The sequence below is a fragment of the Dermochelys coriacea genome, chromosome 2 (genome assembly GCF_009764565.3).
Source record: "Dermochelys coriacea isolate rDerCor1 chromosome 2, rDerCor1.pri.v4, whole genome shotgun sequence".
NCBI classification, from domain to species: Eukaryota; Metazoa; Chordata; order Testudines; family Dermochelyidae; genus Dermochelys; species Dermochelys coriacea.
This window is the reverse complement of record NC_050069.1, coordinates 198,377,042-198,395,136: the sequence shown is the minus strand read 5'-3', so window position 1 is coordinate 198,395,136 and position 18,095 is coordinate 198,377,042. Positions and strand designations below refer to the sequence as shown.

The following is an 18,095-nucleotide window of genomic DNA, read 5'->3' as shown; positions in this document are numbered from 1 at the left end:
CATCACAATATAGAGTCAGTCTCTCTCTCTCTCTCTCTCTCTCTCTCTCTCTCTAAAAAGTGAAACTGTTTCAATAGGAGAGACTGCGGAAGACCCCCGTCAGAATTCCCCGTAGCCCAGTGATTAGGGTCTCCCACATCCCAGGTGAGTGCTCTAACCACTGGACTAACAGTTATAAGGGAGGTACCACCACCAGCTAAATTCAGAATGGGGCACAATGTAGTAGGCAAACTCAGACCACACCTACTGGATCAAGTCCCACAGTAAAGAGAGATGGGGGAATGAATGCTTATGTATTCTGCTTTATGGATCAAGCTTGGGTTTGGGTATGAGATAGTCAGCCGGGCACCCAGGAGGTGGAAACCTAGGTGCTTAAGGAAATTTCACCTTGAAAATTTAGGTACCAAGTGAGTTTAGATACCTATAGGGTTAAGCAGCAGGTGAGCAGGGGTTTTGTGGATTGCAGCAGTACCTAAATCCAGGTGCCTAAGTTCCTTTGTGAATCTGGCCCAACAACCCTCTGCCCAGGTACCAAGCATGATCAACCAAGACAGAGCATTCCCACACTCAGTTAATCTTTTAACTGTATGATTTATATCCATCAAACATAAATTGTAGGCTTTTGGAGTCAAACATGTCAAAAATATTTAGTTTATAAATCACTATGCATATCTATGGTACTATACTAATAAATGATGCATAAATTGCAAAGTCAAGCACTCAAAAGTTAGGAAATGTCAGATTTACAGATGCCCATGCAATCTTAATTCTGCCTCTTGGGTGTCCAACCTGTGCGTTGTGGAAAAGATAGTATGTGATCATGTAATTAAAGAGCTCAGATACAGAAGACTATCACAATGCATATGCACAAGGAGGGGAAAATTAAGGAATTAAGGTTGCACAGGACAAGCATAAATCTGGCATATGCTAACTTTCAAGTACTTGACTTTGCAACCTAATTAACATTCTTTTAACTTAGTTTAGTGTGCGTTATTACCTAGTTTGGGATTCTTTTGTTTCTTGAAAGAAAAATACAATAAATTAGTATCAATGACTTTCCGTCCTTCCATTTTTGTTTACTTTTTGTCACAGCAAAAAACAATACTACGTAACATCTGTACTCACTGTCAGTTATACCTATACTGTTTGCAACACTACATTTAATCAACTTTAGGAAATAAAGTCAGCACAGCAACAGCAAAGACCTTCAAGAAATTTCCTCCAGAGGTTTGGGCATATTTTCAATGAGGGGCCCAGAGAATCAAACTTTCAATTTTCATTGGTGTTAATGCTAATTGGGAGGCAAATTTCCTGCTTATTGACTTGAAAATTCTAATCTAAAATTGATTTCTGAGGACAAAGTAAACAAGATCAGTGGAAAAGGTTACATGAAACAGATCTATGTTTGGTTCACCTGGCAGTTTCTTTCCATTCATATTCTTCCCCATCCTTGAAGTACAGTTCATCCATTTCAGTGAAGAGATCATGGGGAATGTGTTCTTCATCATCATCCTCAGTACCCAGGATAAACTGCACTCGTTGGGATGGGGTGTCTTGATGGAAAAAATAATCGTTTAGAAGGTAATACTTCTATTGAAATGTTAACACCTTGCAATAATTAAAACGTTATCCTCCCTCTCACAGTGGAGGGAGTGTTGGAAATATGGAGTGTTGAAAATCTGTCATCAGAAGAAGATGGGAATAGTTTGCCAAATACAGATATCCTGTAATGGGTTTCTAAAAACAAAAGGAGGAGGAAAATAAGCTACTTCTACACTCTAGTTAACACACTTGTGAAATTATGGCAAGAGCTTAAAAATATTTAAATTCTTTCCATAATTCCACACCTCAAAACAAACAACAACAAAATTGGTAACATGAAAAAAGTCAACACAAACTCAAAGGGCAAGACATCTTAGTCTCATACTTGAAAGAGAAATAGATCATATCTATTTTTTTCTCTTCAAAGATAAGCACAATTCAACAATAGACATTACAAAGGAAAATAAGCCCCAGACAATAAATCATGGAACTATTATTATGGTCAACACACAGAGGTAAGGTTGCACGTGGGAGAACTTTGGTTGCTTACGTGAAAATTTTCCCTTCTTTGAAGGGATAGGTCCACAGATGCTCAGTGTGGGTCATCACCAGTCTGCAGCTCTAGGGGGAAAAATCAAAGCTGACTGGAAGGCTGGGGACTAGTCCCCCCCTTCTGGAGACCCCCTTAATTTCAAGATGCTGCCAAAACTAGCCCCTCTGGACCATAAAACAAAAAAAAATAAATCTCTCATCCTGCACCTTGCAAAAATAATATTCAACATGAGGTGAACAAGAGAAGTTTAACCGCAAGTTAAACAGATCTGCCTTTTTCAGGGAGGACCAGATTTGCGGACCTCTCTCTTCAATGAAAAGAAAATTTCCAGGTAAGCAATCACAAATTCTCCCATCCTCTCTCCGGGTTATGTCCACAGATCTTCAGTGTAGGATTTTCTCAAAGTGACAAAATTTCTAGGGAAGGAACAAAATGTCACAGAGAAAGGATTGGGCACTTACTCAGAATAGTCCTTTCTCAAGAAGCTGACCAAGTGCTTCACTGATGCTACTTAAGAATCAAACACATTGAGACCCAGGGTTGTGAGTTCAATCCTTGAGGGGGCCATTTAGGGATCTGGGGCAAAAATTTGGGATTGGTCCTGCTTTGAGCAGAGGGTTGGACTAGATGATCTCCTGAGGTCCCTTCCAATCCTGATATTCTATGATTCTATGATACAACTACAGAGGCAATATTCATACCTTCAAATACAAAAAATGATACACACATACAGACAGCATAATCATAACCAGCAAATTACAACCTTTCCATAGACACCTTATTTGACCTTTGTACAAGATTTAGTGGAACTACACTGGACCTTCACTAGAACGCGGGGTTCGGGATCCATGCACGGTATCGCGTTAAAGCGGGGGCTGTGTTACCATGGATCCCAATTTAAATATTTAAAGGAAAATAAGCCCCAGACAATAAATCATGGAACTATTATAATGGTTGTCCATTTCAACAGACAGAGGTAAGGTTGCAATCCCAATCCCAATTTAAATATTTAAATTTGGTATCCATCGCTGCAACCGCGCTATATGAGAATCTGCGCTCTAGTGATGTGTGGTCTAGAGAGGGTCCGCTGTATCGGACCTTGGTTGCAACAATGATCTATATGATCACAGTTCATGTCAATAACATCACACTCATTGATTGATATAACCATTAAAATCTGCTGATTTACAACTAAATAGAGCCATTATAATAGATTTGGTACATCTTTTTGCTACCTAGGATGATACACTATAACTATATAGATCTATTTAAGCAATTATATAGCTTAATGTTTTTATTAATTTTACATTTTAGTGCATTAAAAAATGGTGAAAAATATATTACTTATTTACTAGATAGTTAACTTCTGGTTCATGATTTGTGTCAAGCTGCATTAGGATGGTAATGAGAATTTAATTAAACACACAGAAGTTAGATTTTTTTTTCCCTTGATTCATTCTTTACATAGAAAAGCAGCCTTTAACTCAAAGTTTTTTGAGAGAGTCATGGATTCAGCATATTTATTTTTTATTTAAATGTTTTAAATATTATAAGACATTTAATACAAAATATGCTACGGCCTAAATTCAGATTTCATTTTAAACAGATTTTTAAAAAGAAAAAAATCATTAAAAAATCAAATTTAAATAAAAAAATCCATAGTTTTTTTAAATAAAGGGGTTTTTTTTAATCCACCTTGGTTTGGTGCCTCTATCTGCAACCCACAAGGAAGCGGAAGAGAAGGAGGTGAGAACTCCACAGTCAAAGGAGTGGCTGCTGATGCGGGCTTTAGGGATGCAGGCATGATCCTCCATCTGGCGCTCTACCCTTCTGGCTTCACTCCCTTCATGGAGATGAGGAGGAAACCGATTGTTCTTTCAATCGGTTCTTTTCTCGTCATGCCTGCCTCTTTTCCTGCTGAAGCAACCCCATCCAGCCTGGGCATCAGAGTTGGCCTATTTATTCTTGCTTGGCTCCCTTTCCTGCCCAGATTGGGCTACAAGATCCTACCCACAGAGCTTGCTGAGCTCCCTAACAGGGCATTCAATATAATTGGGGGAAAGGAGGAAAAGCAGGAGACACAGGCCTTTCCTTTTGGCTCTGATGTTTCCTTGTCCTAGCTCTCTCTTAGAAGCCTGAAGTGGCAAACTCTTCAGAAGAGAGGTGGAGCAGAAGGGACAATCTTCACCAAAGTCAAATTTGGCCCTGGATCAGAGATTAGAGAAATTGGGTCAAACTGCTAGTCTAACATTTTTAAATTAAGTTTGGAATTTCCTTCAGAAAAACTCTGCAGCAGGAAATTTGGATTGAGCCATTGGCCACTTTGGGGGCAGAAAAAACTTCAGGAGGTGGGACACTCCCTTGCTTTTGGTCACTCTCAGGTCACCCCAGGCAGCAGACAGGCTGAAGTACTCACTGTAATACATCTGTGGACAATACAGCACAATGTGGACCACAGCACAATGTGGTTGCCAGCACACTACTGGTGGCATTGAATGATGCAACAAGGAAGACCACCACAAGATCACAAAACCTAAAGAGGACTCTTGACATGTAAAAAATCTATAGATTTTTATGTCAAAAAGGACCATTAGAATCATATAGTCTGACTTCCTGAATACCAGAGGAAATAGATCTTCACCCAGAGACCTATACAGAGCCAAATAACTTGTGATTTAAATAGAGCACAGCCACAAAACCTCTGCCTGCTATTAACAGTAATTACCTTAAATTGATCCCAGATATTTTCATAGTGAAGAAAACAGAGCGAGGTTTAATAATCTAGATTAGCTATTGTTTGGGGGGTTTTCTTTAAACAACATGAAAAAGCCCCATAAGGCAGAATTTTCTTACCATATGATGGAGATTCTCGCCCATCTTCTCTATCAGTTTCTCTCTCTTTTCTTCTTCTGTGATGCCTATGTCCACGATGCCTATGACGTCGACGGCCCTCCTTTCCAAATGGGACATGTACACCAATGTACACAGCTCTGTGGCCTATCAAGTAAGTATAAAAGGGAGCAATAAAAATGTAAGAAGAACTATCCTACCCAGACTTACAATACTATGTCAAAAACCCAAGAAACATACGAATACATAGCATCTTGACATCAGTAACACCACTCTTCATTTTCCTTCTATCTGTTGCAGGGCTCAAAGAATCGGTGACTTAGAATCTTCCCCAGAATGGGTCACACATAACAGTCTCTGCTCTTTCTTGCCATAATACAGAAGATCCAGTTACAGAACACATCAGCCTTTCATGTCAGAAAACTCAATCTTGATTCTCAACATTGGGATGCAGTGCTTTACACAGCTGAGATCACTGTGCAATATGCCAGTGGTGGGGCAGAAAAGTCAGAGAACGTCATGGTGCCGTCATTTTGCCAGTTGGGATGCATCACACTAGAATCCTGGCCACAACACTCCTGAGGCAGGGCTAGTGCAAGGACTGTTGGCAATGTTTCTAAACAGGCATACTGAGAGCACTTCATCAGGTATCTATTTTCCCACTCAAGATACACTGTACAAAAGGTGGTTCCATCCATCACCCAGATTTTGTAGTTATTTTTCTCTGATTGTGTCACTTCCCTAGAATTCTGAGCCCATTTACAGTATAGCATTGGTGGTCTAACTTTCAGAAGCAACATTTAAATTAGTTACCTAAATATGGATTTGGGAGACTAACTTTAGGCAGCCAGGTTTGACAATATCCTGCAATATCAAACATTGTATTGTATTGTATTGTAAGCAATACAAAAACTACTTGTTTTTATTCCAAACACTTAATGAAATTTAAATAAAGTATCCTCAAATCAAAGCATATTGGCCTTAAAAGGAATGAGGAAGCAAAGGAGGAAAAAAATAAATGCACTGCTATAGCATTTATTGCCAATAGCAAGTTATTTTCTAACAACTGGAAATTTTTCTTCATCTTTTCTTTTATCCTGACTCAAACACTACATAGCAAGACAATACAGGCAGCCTTGACGAAAGATGGAACTCTAAAAAATGTTATGAACACTCTTGATATGAGACATATAATGGAATATTAACCATATCTAATAATATTTTCAACTCCTTTTGAAACAATCTAATGAAAATAGTAAAATGTAGCTAAACTCAGGGGTGTTCACACAATTTTTCAGGTCTTACTATAAAAGGTACTACAGAAGATTGCCTTTACAACAGAAACAGGAAGTGATTCTTCTGTTGTTGAAGATATGTAAACTCAGCAGATTAGCAGGAGCTAAAAAAGTTCTATAAATATCAAATCCATAAAAAAAAAATCTGAAGACAAACATTTTTAATCTTTTCCTTTTACATGTTCTTATTTTACAGGAACATACTACCTTTGAGCTACAAAAACTAGGGACTGAGAGCCATACATGGAGATTTTCACTGTGCTATAGCAGTGTCCACACAGTGAGTTACCACATGGCAAGGTGATGCATGGTAGATTCACATCTTAGCTTGCCATGCAGCAACTCGGGTACACAAGCTGGAAGTCTAGAAGCCAGGAAAAAGGTGTTTGTCTGCCTTTTAAACCCTGGAGCATTAGTTATAGACTGTTTAGCACATTATTTATGGGTACACACTATTAAGATCCTCCACTATTTTTCCTACATCCAGTAGGATTTATCTTCTATGTTCTATACCCATTGCAGTCTTCTAAACTGCAGTCACAATCACTGAGCACAGGCATCAAAGTGTGCAAATATCTATTCATATACACAAATGCAGGGATTTGAACATGCAAACAGGCACCTGCAATATATACAGAAAGTGAAATTCTAAACACATGAAATTCATTCAGAATGATTGAAGTGTCAGCTGGCTCTGATGGGAAAATAACTATTGGCAACATAATGAGGCAACAAATTTGCTTTCATGTGGATGTATTAATGCAGCTCGATACAATATGGCTCATATGTAATGTCATTATGAAAACTTTTAGTTTACATTTTTAAACAGTATATACTGATCCTATGATTGTGAGCTGGCCCTCTTCTGTGTCAAAGTTAAAAAGACAACAGAACTAAAACTAAAATTTATTATTGCTTTATGCTTTTAGTTCAGTTGTCTTTTTTTTTTTTTTAAATACCTTTGACACAGGAGATGGCCAGCACACAATCATAGGATCAGTGTATACTATTTAAAAATGTAAACTAAAGTTTTCATAATGACATTACATATGAGCCATATTAATGCAGCCATGTGAAAGCAAATTTTTTGCCTCAACTAGTGGCTTTTTATATATACAAAAAAAATGATGTCCTGATGCTGGTAATAATGATTGTATTAATTTAAAATATTTTGTTCATTTCATTGAAGAGGTTTGTGTGCATTTGCACTTTCCTTGGAAGAATTTTTTAAAAAGGGTTTAAAAAAATATTTAAAGACATATAGTAAAAGGCTTTTAAATGTGTGGCTCCCAAATACTGCCAGCCACAATAAAAAACAAAATATTTAACTATCAACCAGTCCCATTTTTCTAAAGATTTTTTCCCACCCAAACAAATTATTTCAGTACAGTCATATTGTATATTTGTAGCAGCATAACTTTAATGATAGCATAATGTGTTGCCATAAAACTTATAGGCAGAGCTGGTTGGAAAGTGAGCTTTAAAGAAAATTTAAACTTTTGGATGTAAAGTATTTGGGTGGGGGGGGGGGGTTAAATATGAAAAAAATTGAGAGGAGCAGATACTTTCTATTATAATTTTCATTTAGATGAAAACCTAATTTTCCATCAAAAAAAAGTTTCTATGAAAAAATTTCAAACAGCCCTAGTTACGGGGCAGGCTTTGTCCTTTAGCCATTGCCTTCAGAAGAGGGCACTGCTGGGCTACCCAAGAGCTCTCCAGTGCTGGGGGAAATGCTCAGGCCATCTGGAGTAAATAACTATACCACCTTTGGCTACATCTACACTTGGAGCTAGAGGTGCAATTCCCAGCTCGCTTGGACATATTCACTCTAGTTTTCATTTAGCTAGCATGCTAAAAATAATAGTGTAGCTACAGTAGCATGGGAAGTGGCAGCACAGGTTAGCCACCCCAAGTAATTACTCACAGGGCCCAGGCAGGTCTGTCTGGACAGCTAACCCATCCCACCGCTCACTGCTGTCTGTGCCACTACAGCTGCACTACTATTTTTAAAGTGCTAGCTCAATGAGAGCTAGCAAAAGTACGTTTACGCAAGATGGAAATCACAGCCCTAGCTCCAAGTATAGATGCAGCCTTTGTGTGGAAGCTACTAGCAGTATGCACTGTCTATTCCGTAGGCTGGTGCAGAAATGGGACTGGTCAATGGCCACCTTCTCCCATACCCTTTGGGAAGATGCACACAGAGCAAGCAGTCCTTATGTTCCACTGCTCGCAATTCTACCTGGCTGTTTTGGGATAGATACAAAGAGGAGAAACCAAAAAGCAGCAATGTTGGCTAAACACAACATCCAAAGGGATACGGCTATGGGGGTTTTACAAGACTGAGTTGTATGGCCAATGACCGCCCTGCACCTTTAAGCAGTGGGCTGGCCAAATAAAGGCAACAGTGCTTTATGGCTGGGTGGGGGGAGGAAAGGAAGAGCAAGATGAAAAGTGCTGCAATAGGGTCAGCAGGGTTGCTGACTCATCCCCTAGGAATGCAGGGTTTAAAAGAGGCAGCCCTGGACCTGAAGCCTCCCTTTTACATGGAGCAGTATGAAGCAGGATCCATCCTCCCTACCCTTCCTGTGGTAAAATAACAGGTTTGGTCAAGACCTGCTGTGGGCATTACGCTAGCCACCCCTTTTTAGGGGGGCTGGGAAATAATTTTTTCCTTACTACCATATTGGCTTGGGTGCAGTTGGGATTTTTTCACCTTCCCCCACAGTGAGTTCAGTTAGTGGTCTGTTCATGCATGGCATGAAGGTCAGGAGGCTATATGTCACAACTCATTATTTAAGTGTCGAGCGGATGTCCAGTGCAGGTACTCCATAGGAAAAGTATATAGTGACCAGATAAATGGCTTGGAAAAGGACTTTAAAAGAGATATTCATTAAAGGAACGAATGGGGGGCAGTTGGGGACTCCTATGATTGGTACGGCAGGGAGCCAAACCCCCTCCTATAGCCCACCTTAACCCTTCTACAAGGAGAGTGGATGGTAAGGTCCTGGCAATGGATTTGCTGGAGGGACATGGATGGAAAAAGTGGGGGAGCTGGTAAAAGCCCCCCCAGGTAATTACAGAAAAAACATGGGGTTACCTGCACTGTACAATTTTATCTGCCGGGTAATCCCAGACATCTAATAATAAAGTTGCGGCCTGATTAAACCCATGTCAGACGTCTCCTGGCCTCCTTTCGGTATAGCCAGACAAAAGAACTCCTTCATGTCATAATGATAATGAAGTTGATTGTTGCAACCAGGAACCCAAAGTCTTTAGAAAGACTGTTTTATGAATGAATGAAGTGACTTCTTCTTAGCAAAAAAGAGGCAATTTCATATACAGAAGGCACTCTTCTATTCTTTAGCAAAATATGTTGCTTATTTTATTTACTACAAATTCTTTGTAAGAACCTGCTGCATGTATGTTCAAATCCAAAAGCCTCAAAGTAAAGCAAAGTGATTCAGTGAGTTCAATTCTAGGTAGAGAACAGCACTGAGAACACTGTTTAAAAAACATGTAGACAGCTGATTATATCAAGTAGCATCCTACTCCCAGCTTCTTCCCTACCCAAAGATAAACGGAGAATGATTAAAGATGAAAAGGTAAAGTTTCAATGCATGTGATAAACTCAGTTTCCAACAAGAAATAAAAAACTGGTTGCTCAGTATTATCTCCTCCAACCAATTGAATAAGGAGGGACATACTTATCTGTATGTCCTCAAAGAGATGTTGTAAAGTAATTTATTACAACAGCTCAGAAGGGGGAGAAATAGGAGTAACTGTGAAGAATTTAAGAGTCTGAAGTTAAATTACTTGCATGAATACATTCACCTATAGGCAATTACAAATTTAAAACCAACAGTTCAGGTAGGAGTACAAAGATATAATTGAATTATTATATGACCTTCAAACCTCCACTCATACATACACCTGTACACAGTATTGCTGATCCCATCCAAGCTTGTTACAGAATTAGCTTAAACCAATAATCAAAAGAATTAGTAGAGCGCATGACACTAAATTTAGTATACAAAACTCCAGAGATAATTGTTCATTTTAATCTAACATGACTTTATCCAAGCTTAGATGCTGAAATCTTCCAATGGTATTTAGTACTTACGGTCATTATTAGTATGAATCAATTCAAATATATTTTAGAAGTTAGCTAAATGTTATCACATGCTTCTCATAGGCTAAAAAAATCAGTTTGCATAAAATAAAAATCTCACAGTTCAATTACTAATACATACATAACACAAAAGACATGGCAAAAAAATAAACTAATCTACTTGTGGTGTTGTCCAAAGCCACTAGCAGAGAAAAGCTTAAAGTTGTAATGGAAAATATGTGCTTTCCTCGAGCAATTAGTTTGATAATTAAGAGCTTTACACATCACATATTAGGCCCATATACCCTGATACTAAAAAAGTTAGCATAGTATGGTTAAAAAAAATAGGCAGTTTTACACTGAAGTTCATATATATACAAAAAGAAATATTACCATTAAAAGCACTTAGCAGTATGAAAGAATAGTATTACAAGGCTGATTTTGAACTAATGTAGTATTTTATATGATGTACATTTAAGAAACTAGATGAATATTCAATTACAACTCAACTAACACAGTGCTCCCCAAAATAGCCGATGGATCCCCTGGGGAGGTACTACACTCGTCTAGAGAGGCACAGAGTAGGCACAAGTTGGAGTCAGGGTAAGGAAAGATGCAGGCCCTCGGATGCACTCCAACTCACTACTACAAATATGCTGGCATGGGAAGTTTTTGAAACCTATCTTTCACTTCATGCTCTTTCACAGGTGGTCCCCAGTACATCTAATCACAGGAGAAGCTCATACATGCAGGAGGATACAGGCTTACCAACCTAAGCTTTGGGGCACTTCTCTGACAACACAACTTTGAGCAGCTAGAAAGAACAGACAGGGGATGCAGCAAAAAACTACAACAAAATTGAATAAAAACAGGGGGGAGAGAGTCAAAAACAAGGAGAGAAAGGAAACTAGACGGAGACAGAAGAAGAAGATAGGCAAAAAAGTGGACAGAAAAGTAAATACTGAGCTCCAAGTACAGATGTCCAATTTTTTCCTGCAACAGTAGCATTGGGAAAGGTGATCTCATGCCATGAAACTCTAGTCATAAAACTAAGTTTTAAGTCTTACATAAGAACTGCCATACTGGGTCAGAGCAATGGTTGATCTAGCCCAATATGCTGTCTTCTGACAGCAGCCAATGGCAGGTGCTTCACACAGAATCAACAGAACAGGCAATCATTGAATGAACCATCCTGTCATCCACTCCCAGTCTCTAGCAATCAGAGACTAGGGATAGCCAGACCATGGGGTTGCATCCCTGACCATCTTGGCTAATAGCCATTGTTGGACCTATCCTTCACAAACTTATCTAAATTTCTTTTTGGAACCCTGTTATACTTTTGGCCTTCACATCATCCCTTGACAAAGACTTCCACAGGTCAACTGTGTGTTGTGTGAAGAAATACTTCCTCTTTTGTTTGGTTTTAAATCTGCTGCCTATTAATATCATTGCATTTTGGCTGGGGTCCTATAGGTCAGCATTTTCAACCTCAGTTTGTGGCCAAATAACTTGAGTAATTGTTAAAGGTATGTTTTGGTGTATTAAGTTACAGCCAGTTCTCTTTCACAATAGGTATGACTTGTATTTATTGGCCAGACGTTTCAATATTATAAAAAGACAAGTATATCAGCCACTTTAGCCAAAAAAAAGCTTTTCAAGCTTCTCATGTCTCGATTACTGCAACATCCTTCTCTTTGGCCTTGACAAATGTAATCTTGTCCCAAACAAATCCATTCAGAATGCTGCTGCTAAGATCATTTTCCTAGCCCATCGCTTTAACCATTCCATACCTCTCTTTGCATCCCTCCACTTGCTCCTTCTCTATTGTATACAACCTGCTTGTATCCACTTTCAAGGCCTTGCACAGTCAATCCTCAACCTCACCTATCCTTTCTCATTCCCTATTGAGCTGTTGATACTTGCCTCTGATCATCCACTTTTTAAAATGTTCAAACAAGTATCTTCATACTTTCTCCCATACTGCCTCACAGACTTGGGAGGACCTCCCTGTAAACATCCGCAAAGCTACCTCATTATTCACCTTCAAATCCTTACTTAAAACTCTCCTTTGCAGGGATGCCTATAAAGAACTTGACAACAGTTAGGCAACTGGTGTGCTAAGACTACTGCTTATCACGACTATCTCATTGTTTCCTTGTACTCCCGCTGGTCTCTCTCTATCCATCTGTTGCCTCTTGTCTTATACGTAGATTGTAAACTCCTTGGAGCAGGGACAGTCTTTTCTTTTGTTTGTACAGTGCCTAGTACAATGTGCTATGACTTGCCCATGACTAGGCCTCCTACGCACTATGTTAATAGCAATAACTTACCTTAAAACAACTCTGAAAGATTTTCATCTCTCTCAAGCATAGCTTCTGCCTCATGGTTTTATTTTGTATTAAATTTTTTGGCTTTAATCTGCAGTACTTAAAGGAGTTATTTTTTAAGTTTTAAAATCAACTTTGCCTTAAGAATTACTAAGAGCCACTGACTGATATAGCTGGCATGGAAATTTCCCAAAACGGATTTTTGGAGACTGGTCTAAGTTGTTGTCTGCCACAGATATGCTCGTGCAATGATTCTAATAGGAGTTCAACATCTCAACTAACTTATTTTATTTTTTCCTCTATGCCTACACTGTTGTGAGTCAGGCTTTGTTTCTTGTAATAAAATAAACTTCCTTGCTCTTAAAACATCTTAACTCAAACAAGTTGGTGTTCAGTTCAGCACAGGTTTGACTTCTAACTCTACACAAACAGTAGTGACAGATGTTAAGGAAATGTTTATTCTGTCTCCATTCATCTCCTGTCCTGTTAAAAGAATCTTCTGCTTGGAAAAAAGATTGTTTATGAGCAGGCCTCCTATCTTAAAATTAATTAGAGGAAGGAAAGGAAGAACTACTTACAAATTCGTGTTTGCAGGTCAAACTCACTGAAGTATAAAACTAACAGCTACAACCCAGAAACAGAATGTAATTTTATGTGAACTGAAATAATTGCAACAAGTCCCTTCTCTCCACTTTAGAAGTGTATTTTCCTCTCCAAACAAGGGACTTTTTTATTAACTGGAATGAAGTATCACATGAATTCCTGTATATTATGCAGGACTGGTTTTTACAAGTGAAAGGAGTGCAATGGAAGTATGTTTATACCTTTTTGTCTAGCCAAGGATTCCATTTTCAAAGTGTTTGTAGCACTTACAGCCCCAATCTGTGTACCAGTTCTTTAGGCTACGTGTACACTACAAGCTAAGGGTGCAATTCCCAGCAATAGACAGAAGTGGTCTGCCACTCCCTATCATGTTACACAGGTCACCAGCTATTGATACAGTTAGTCACAGCTTTTGATATTCCAAACTGTTCCTCGGCTGTCGAGCTCTTTCCTTAAAGACAGGGTTCTCAAGGTCAGGAAGATCACTTTTTATTATCATGGAGAAGTCTCCCTTACAGAGCATTGCAAAGATTTATTTTGAAAATCAGGGAACACAACATGTAGAAAAAATTTCTAGGGCTTATAAAAAAGGGCATGAACTGACAATGAGAATACTGACTGACGTTTGCCTTGATGGCTACGTTAACTTTTGATCCTCTCTCGACTTCTCCTAGTTAGCGAACTGGAAATCTTGTTTTTCTTAATTTTAAAGGAGGAAGAGTTTGCTTAAGCTCACTTCTAATAAGGCTACATTTGCTAGAAGTTCAAAACATTGAATTTTAGCCAATTTTTGAGTAATATAAAACATTTTTTCCAAGAGCTGAGGTCACCTCATGAGATAGTTACTGCTAAATTTCAGATCTATGGATAACTCTCTGAAATATGCAGTTCCAATATTACACTGATGTGACAATCATATCTGGAAAATCCATCCTTTAGCATTAATCCTGTCAGGCTTTATGCCTTAGTCAATTTAGTATCAGCATTCAGGTTCTGTCTAAGCTTGCTCTCACTGATTCCTTAGGCTTCCTTGGATATTGTAGTTAAGGTTGGCTAACACTTCCCATTATAAGACCCTGTATTGCAGCTACTTATAAAACTTTTAAAACTCTACCAAAATGTAGCCATTTAGGATAAAGTTTTCCATGCAGGATGTGTGCCTCAGCCTGAATTTTTAAATTCTTACAACTGTGTAGTTAGAAGCTCTAGCTTCTCCATGCTATGGAGTAAGGACTTAAAATCTGGCAGAGGAGCTGCCTACTGTCAGATGTGCTTTGACATTCCCATGTAAAAAATTCCATATTTGGTCAAGTTATAAACATTTAATTAAAAAAAAATTTCTGTTCACGTGTAACAGAGCCCTGGGTGCGACCTAAACTGCTGTGTCCCTAACCGTCTAGCCTGAGGTGCCTTTTACAATACTTTCAGAAAAACCACTCCTGGCCTGCTCATGCACAGCCACTAGCACAAACATCACTCCCAGATGTTTACATGAATACTGTCCCCGCCATTCATGAACAGGGCGACACTCGCTTATCCCTCAGTCCCAAGCTTGCCCCACAGAAATGTGCGTCTTGTACTGTTCAGTAGCCCACTGGACTGTACAAGCTCATAATTAGTTCATCATTTCAACACAGGGAAATGAATATGTACCAGAGACTTATTTTCTCAAGTGGAGGCTTCCCAAAGACTTCAATCAAACACACTAGTTTAGATAAAACAATAAAACAAGTTTATTAAGTAGAGATAGATAGATTTTTAAGTCAAGACAAAATCAGAGATGGTTACAAAAGAAAAAAATATAAACATGCAAGTTAATTCCTAAACTTTACCAAGGCTAATAAGCAAAAAAAGGCTTCTCTCGCCCAAAAGCAGTCCTTGACCCCTCCTTGGTTCCAAAAGCTTCCTTTGTTCTTTCTAACTTAAGCAGAGATGGGAGCGGGGGGGGGAAGGTGGGAAGAGGTGATGAGTAGGTCATTGTCCCTCCTTTTTATACTCTGACCCTTTGTACTGGAAAAGTCTTTGCTGGGTCATGGGGTCAGAAAATTCTATGGCATAGGTGAGGTAACAACTGCCCTTAAGGTGAATTGTAAAATTTCTTTTTTTAACAACTCTGCTGTTGGTGAATCTCCAATTAAGCAGGTAATGCCTGTCAGCACCTAACTCACATGCCAGCGTGCCTTTATCTTTGAGAAAATGGAGTGAGGGCGTTACTGAAATATGCTGTAGCTCTGGGTAACAATCATAGTAAATCCCATAGCTCCATATACAATGTTGATACACACATTTTTAACAGGACAATGATGGTCAGTAGATTATGAGTTTCAAATGATACCTCACAAAGCATACATTGTACAAAATATAACCAAAATATAAAGTGGTGAATCTGGGGTACAGGTTGTCACATGGGTTATTGTGTGTTACAATATATACTCAGACTTCAACCGTGGCTGCTAAATTCTTTGAAAATACTATCTGTCCTGGACATATCCAACCCAGCGCTACAAGGCTTGAGCAGGACTGTTCCTGCAATCGCTGCTACCTAGGGGCATTGAGGTGCTGGGAACTGGAACTGAGTGGGAAGACTGAGAACAAATGACACACAAAGCTACTCTGGCACCCTGGAGGAAGTCACCTGATTCAAATGCTTAGAGCTGAGGAACTGGGGGGTGGGGTAGGTAGAAGGAGTAGACTAAGACAATAAGCCTTTGGAGGAAGGGACTGGGGAAGGATGACACTTGTACTAGCTGGACAAGCCCAGAGAGGAAATGGAATGGGGGCCGGAGAAGCCAGATTAGAGAAGGAATTTGGGGGAGGGAGATTAAAAGATTGGAACTATCTGAGTAAGGAGACTGAGTGTCATGGAATGAATGGGACAAGGAATCTCAATAAACAGACTGGGACTTGGTAAGGAGCCTGGAGAGAAAGACAGAGGCTGGGCAAGGAGAGCAGAACCGGGATGAGGAGAGAAAAAGCGTCTGAGACTTCAACAAGGAGCCAGAAAGATGCGGGAAATGGTACTGAAAAGAGACAGGACTAGCACATGGACAATCCAGAGAGGACACAGGCAGAAGGGGTCAGGCCTTGGGGGAACAGTGGTAAATGACTAGCTACCCTTAAGTCATACCCTCTCAAGAACATAGAACTGAACCCAAGATTCCTGACCGTCAACTTTCCTCCACTCTTAGCAAGCATTTGTGAAACCCACTGGCAAATTGTGTCATTTCTCCTCTAGTGGCAGGTCCTCATAGGATAAACTGCTACCAACATCATTATCATCTTGGGTGAAACAGAAGAGGTGGTGTAGTGGATATAGAGGTTCCAACCTTGCTGATGACCCACGTAGCGGACAGCATGATTCCCTATGCCATCATATGTTTTTTCCAGGGTGGGGTTTTGTTTTGTTTTTTGTTTTTAAGGTTAGGAAGCTGTACATTGACAAAAAAGAAAACTACATTAAAAAGTACACAAGTTAAAGTGAAGCACTAAAAGGAAATGCCAAAACTAAGGTGACCTGTGCAACCTTAATTCAGCCCCTCAAGTTGTATGTACTGATAATGTCTTTAGTTACATTATCACATACTATTTTTTCCATGGAAATCTTGGTTCATTCAGTGCAGAGGATGGGCCATGTGCTCGTTTGATGGAGAAGTTTGAAGGTGTATAATGAACGAGGCAGGGGATTGCAGGAAGAGAAAGGATGGTCTCATGGTTAAAGCAGCTGAGCGCTGCCCTGGAGACTTGATTTCTATCCCTGAAACAGAGTTCCTATGTGATTCTAAGCAAGTCCTTTAAAACAAACTTTTCACAGGTGGCCACTACCTGGTCCTGAGCATTCAGAGCTCCAGCTGAAGTCAATGGGATCTGTGCTTTAAAAATATGAACTGCTAAGTACTCTGAAAAATGAGTCCCTAGGTGACTCAAATTGGGCATCCAAAGTTAGTGGATACTTTTGACCTTACTCTGTGCCTTAGTTCTCCATCTGTAAAATTGGAGTTAGTGCCACCCCCTAATTTCACATGGGTGTTGTGAAAATAAGTTGATAATGTTTGTGAAGCACTCAGCTGCTACAAGAGCCATAGAAAGCCCATGAGGAAATTATTAATTTTGACTTCAGAGCAGAATTTGAATAGGAGGATATGAAGATCAGACAAAAATATCGAATAGCTGCTCACTAAGTGAGCACTGGCCAATCTGTACACTAAAAGAGGCAGAGCTCAAGTGGGGAAAACTAGTGTGCAATCAATCATAATGCATACATACAAGCATACCTTATTTCTAACTTTCATTAACTTTTAAGTCCTTGATTTTGCAACCTTAAAAGTTTTAAACTATTTTTTGTCTAATTTATAGAAAAGCTAAAAAGGTTGCTGAGCATAGCTATCAGTCCCATTTGCTTTAAGTGTGAAGAATTCTAATTTGCACAGGCTGCTAGTATGATGATAGATACAAATCAATGTTTTGCTGAAGTTCTACAAAACACTTAGTCTAGGCCCAAAACACCTAAGTGATCATAGTGCCTCCAGGCAAGTCAAGCTCAGCCACATTGCTGTCCTTCTCTATTTCATGGGAATTGGGCTTGTGGCCAGGCCTTCTCAGTTCAGAGTTCTTCATGTATAGAGCCTCCTCTTAGAGATGTCTGCCAGAGATCCTCAGGGGTCATCCTCAAGAATTACTGTAAGACCTCTGTATTCATGTAATTGTTTTATTATTATGCCTTTTTGTCTAACAGCTCTTCATTATAGTGTTATGTTATTTCCAGTCAGTTTTGTTTGTTAAGGGGGATAACTATTGGGCTTTGGGCTACTATACTG

The 18,095-nt window shown here is 39.3% G+C and overlaps 1 protein-coding gene across 8 annotated transcripts in view; it reads right to left on the bottom strand.

The window, feature by feature from the left end:
* The window catches only part of SLC4A7 (solute carrier family 4 member 7), a 175,996-nt gene that overhangs the window by 66,651 nt on the left and 91,250 nt on the right, over positions 1–18,095 (bottom strand). For all 8 annotated transcript variants that reach the window (XM_038388775.2, XM_038388776.2, XM_043509008.1 and 5 more), the window contains exons 3-4: positions 4,949–5,092; positions 1,415–1,553 (exon numbers count right to left, since the gene is read on the bottom strand). In XM_038388775.2, the coding sequence (XP_038244703.1) occupies positions 1,415–1,553; positions 4,949–5,092 (283 nt within the window). The remainder of the gene's footprint in view (positions 1–1,414; positions 1,554–4,948; positions 5,093–18,095) is intronic.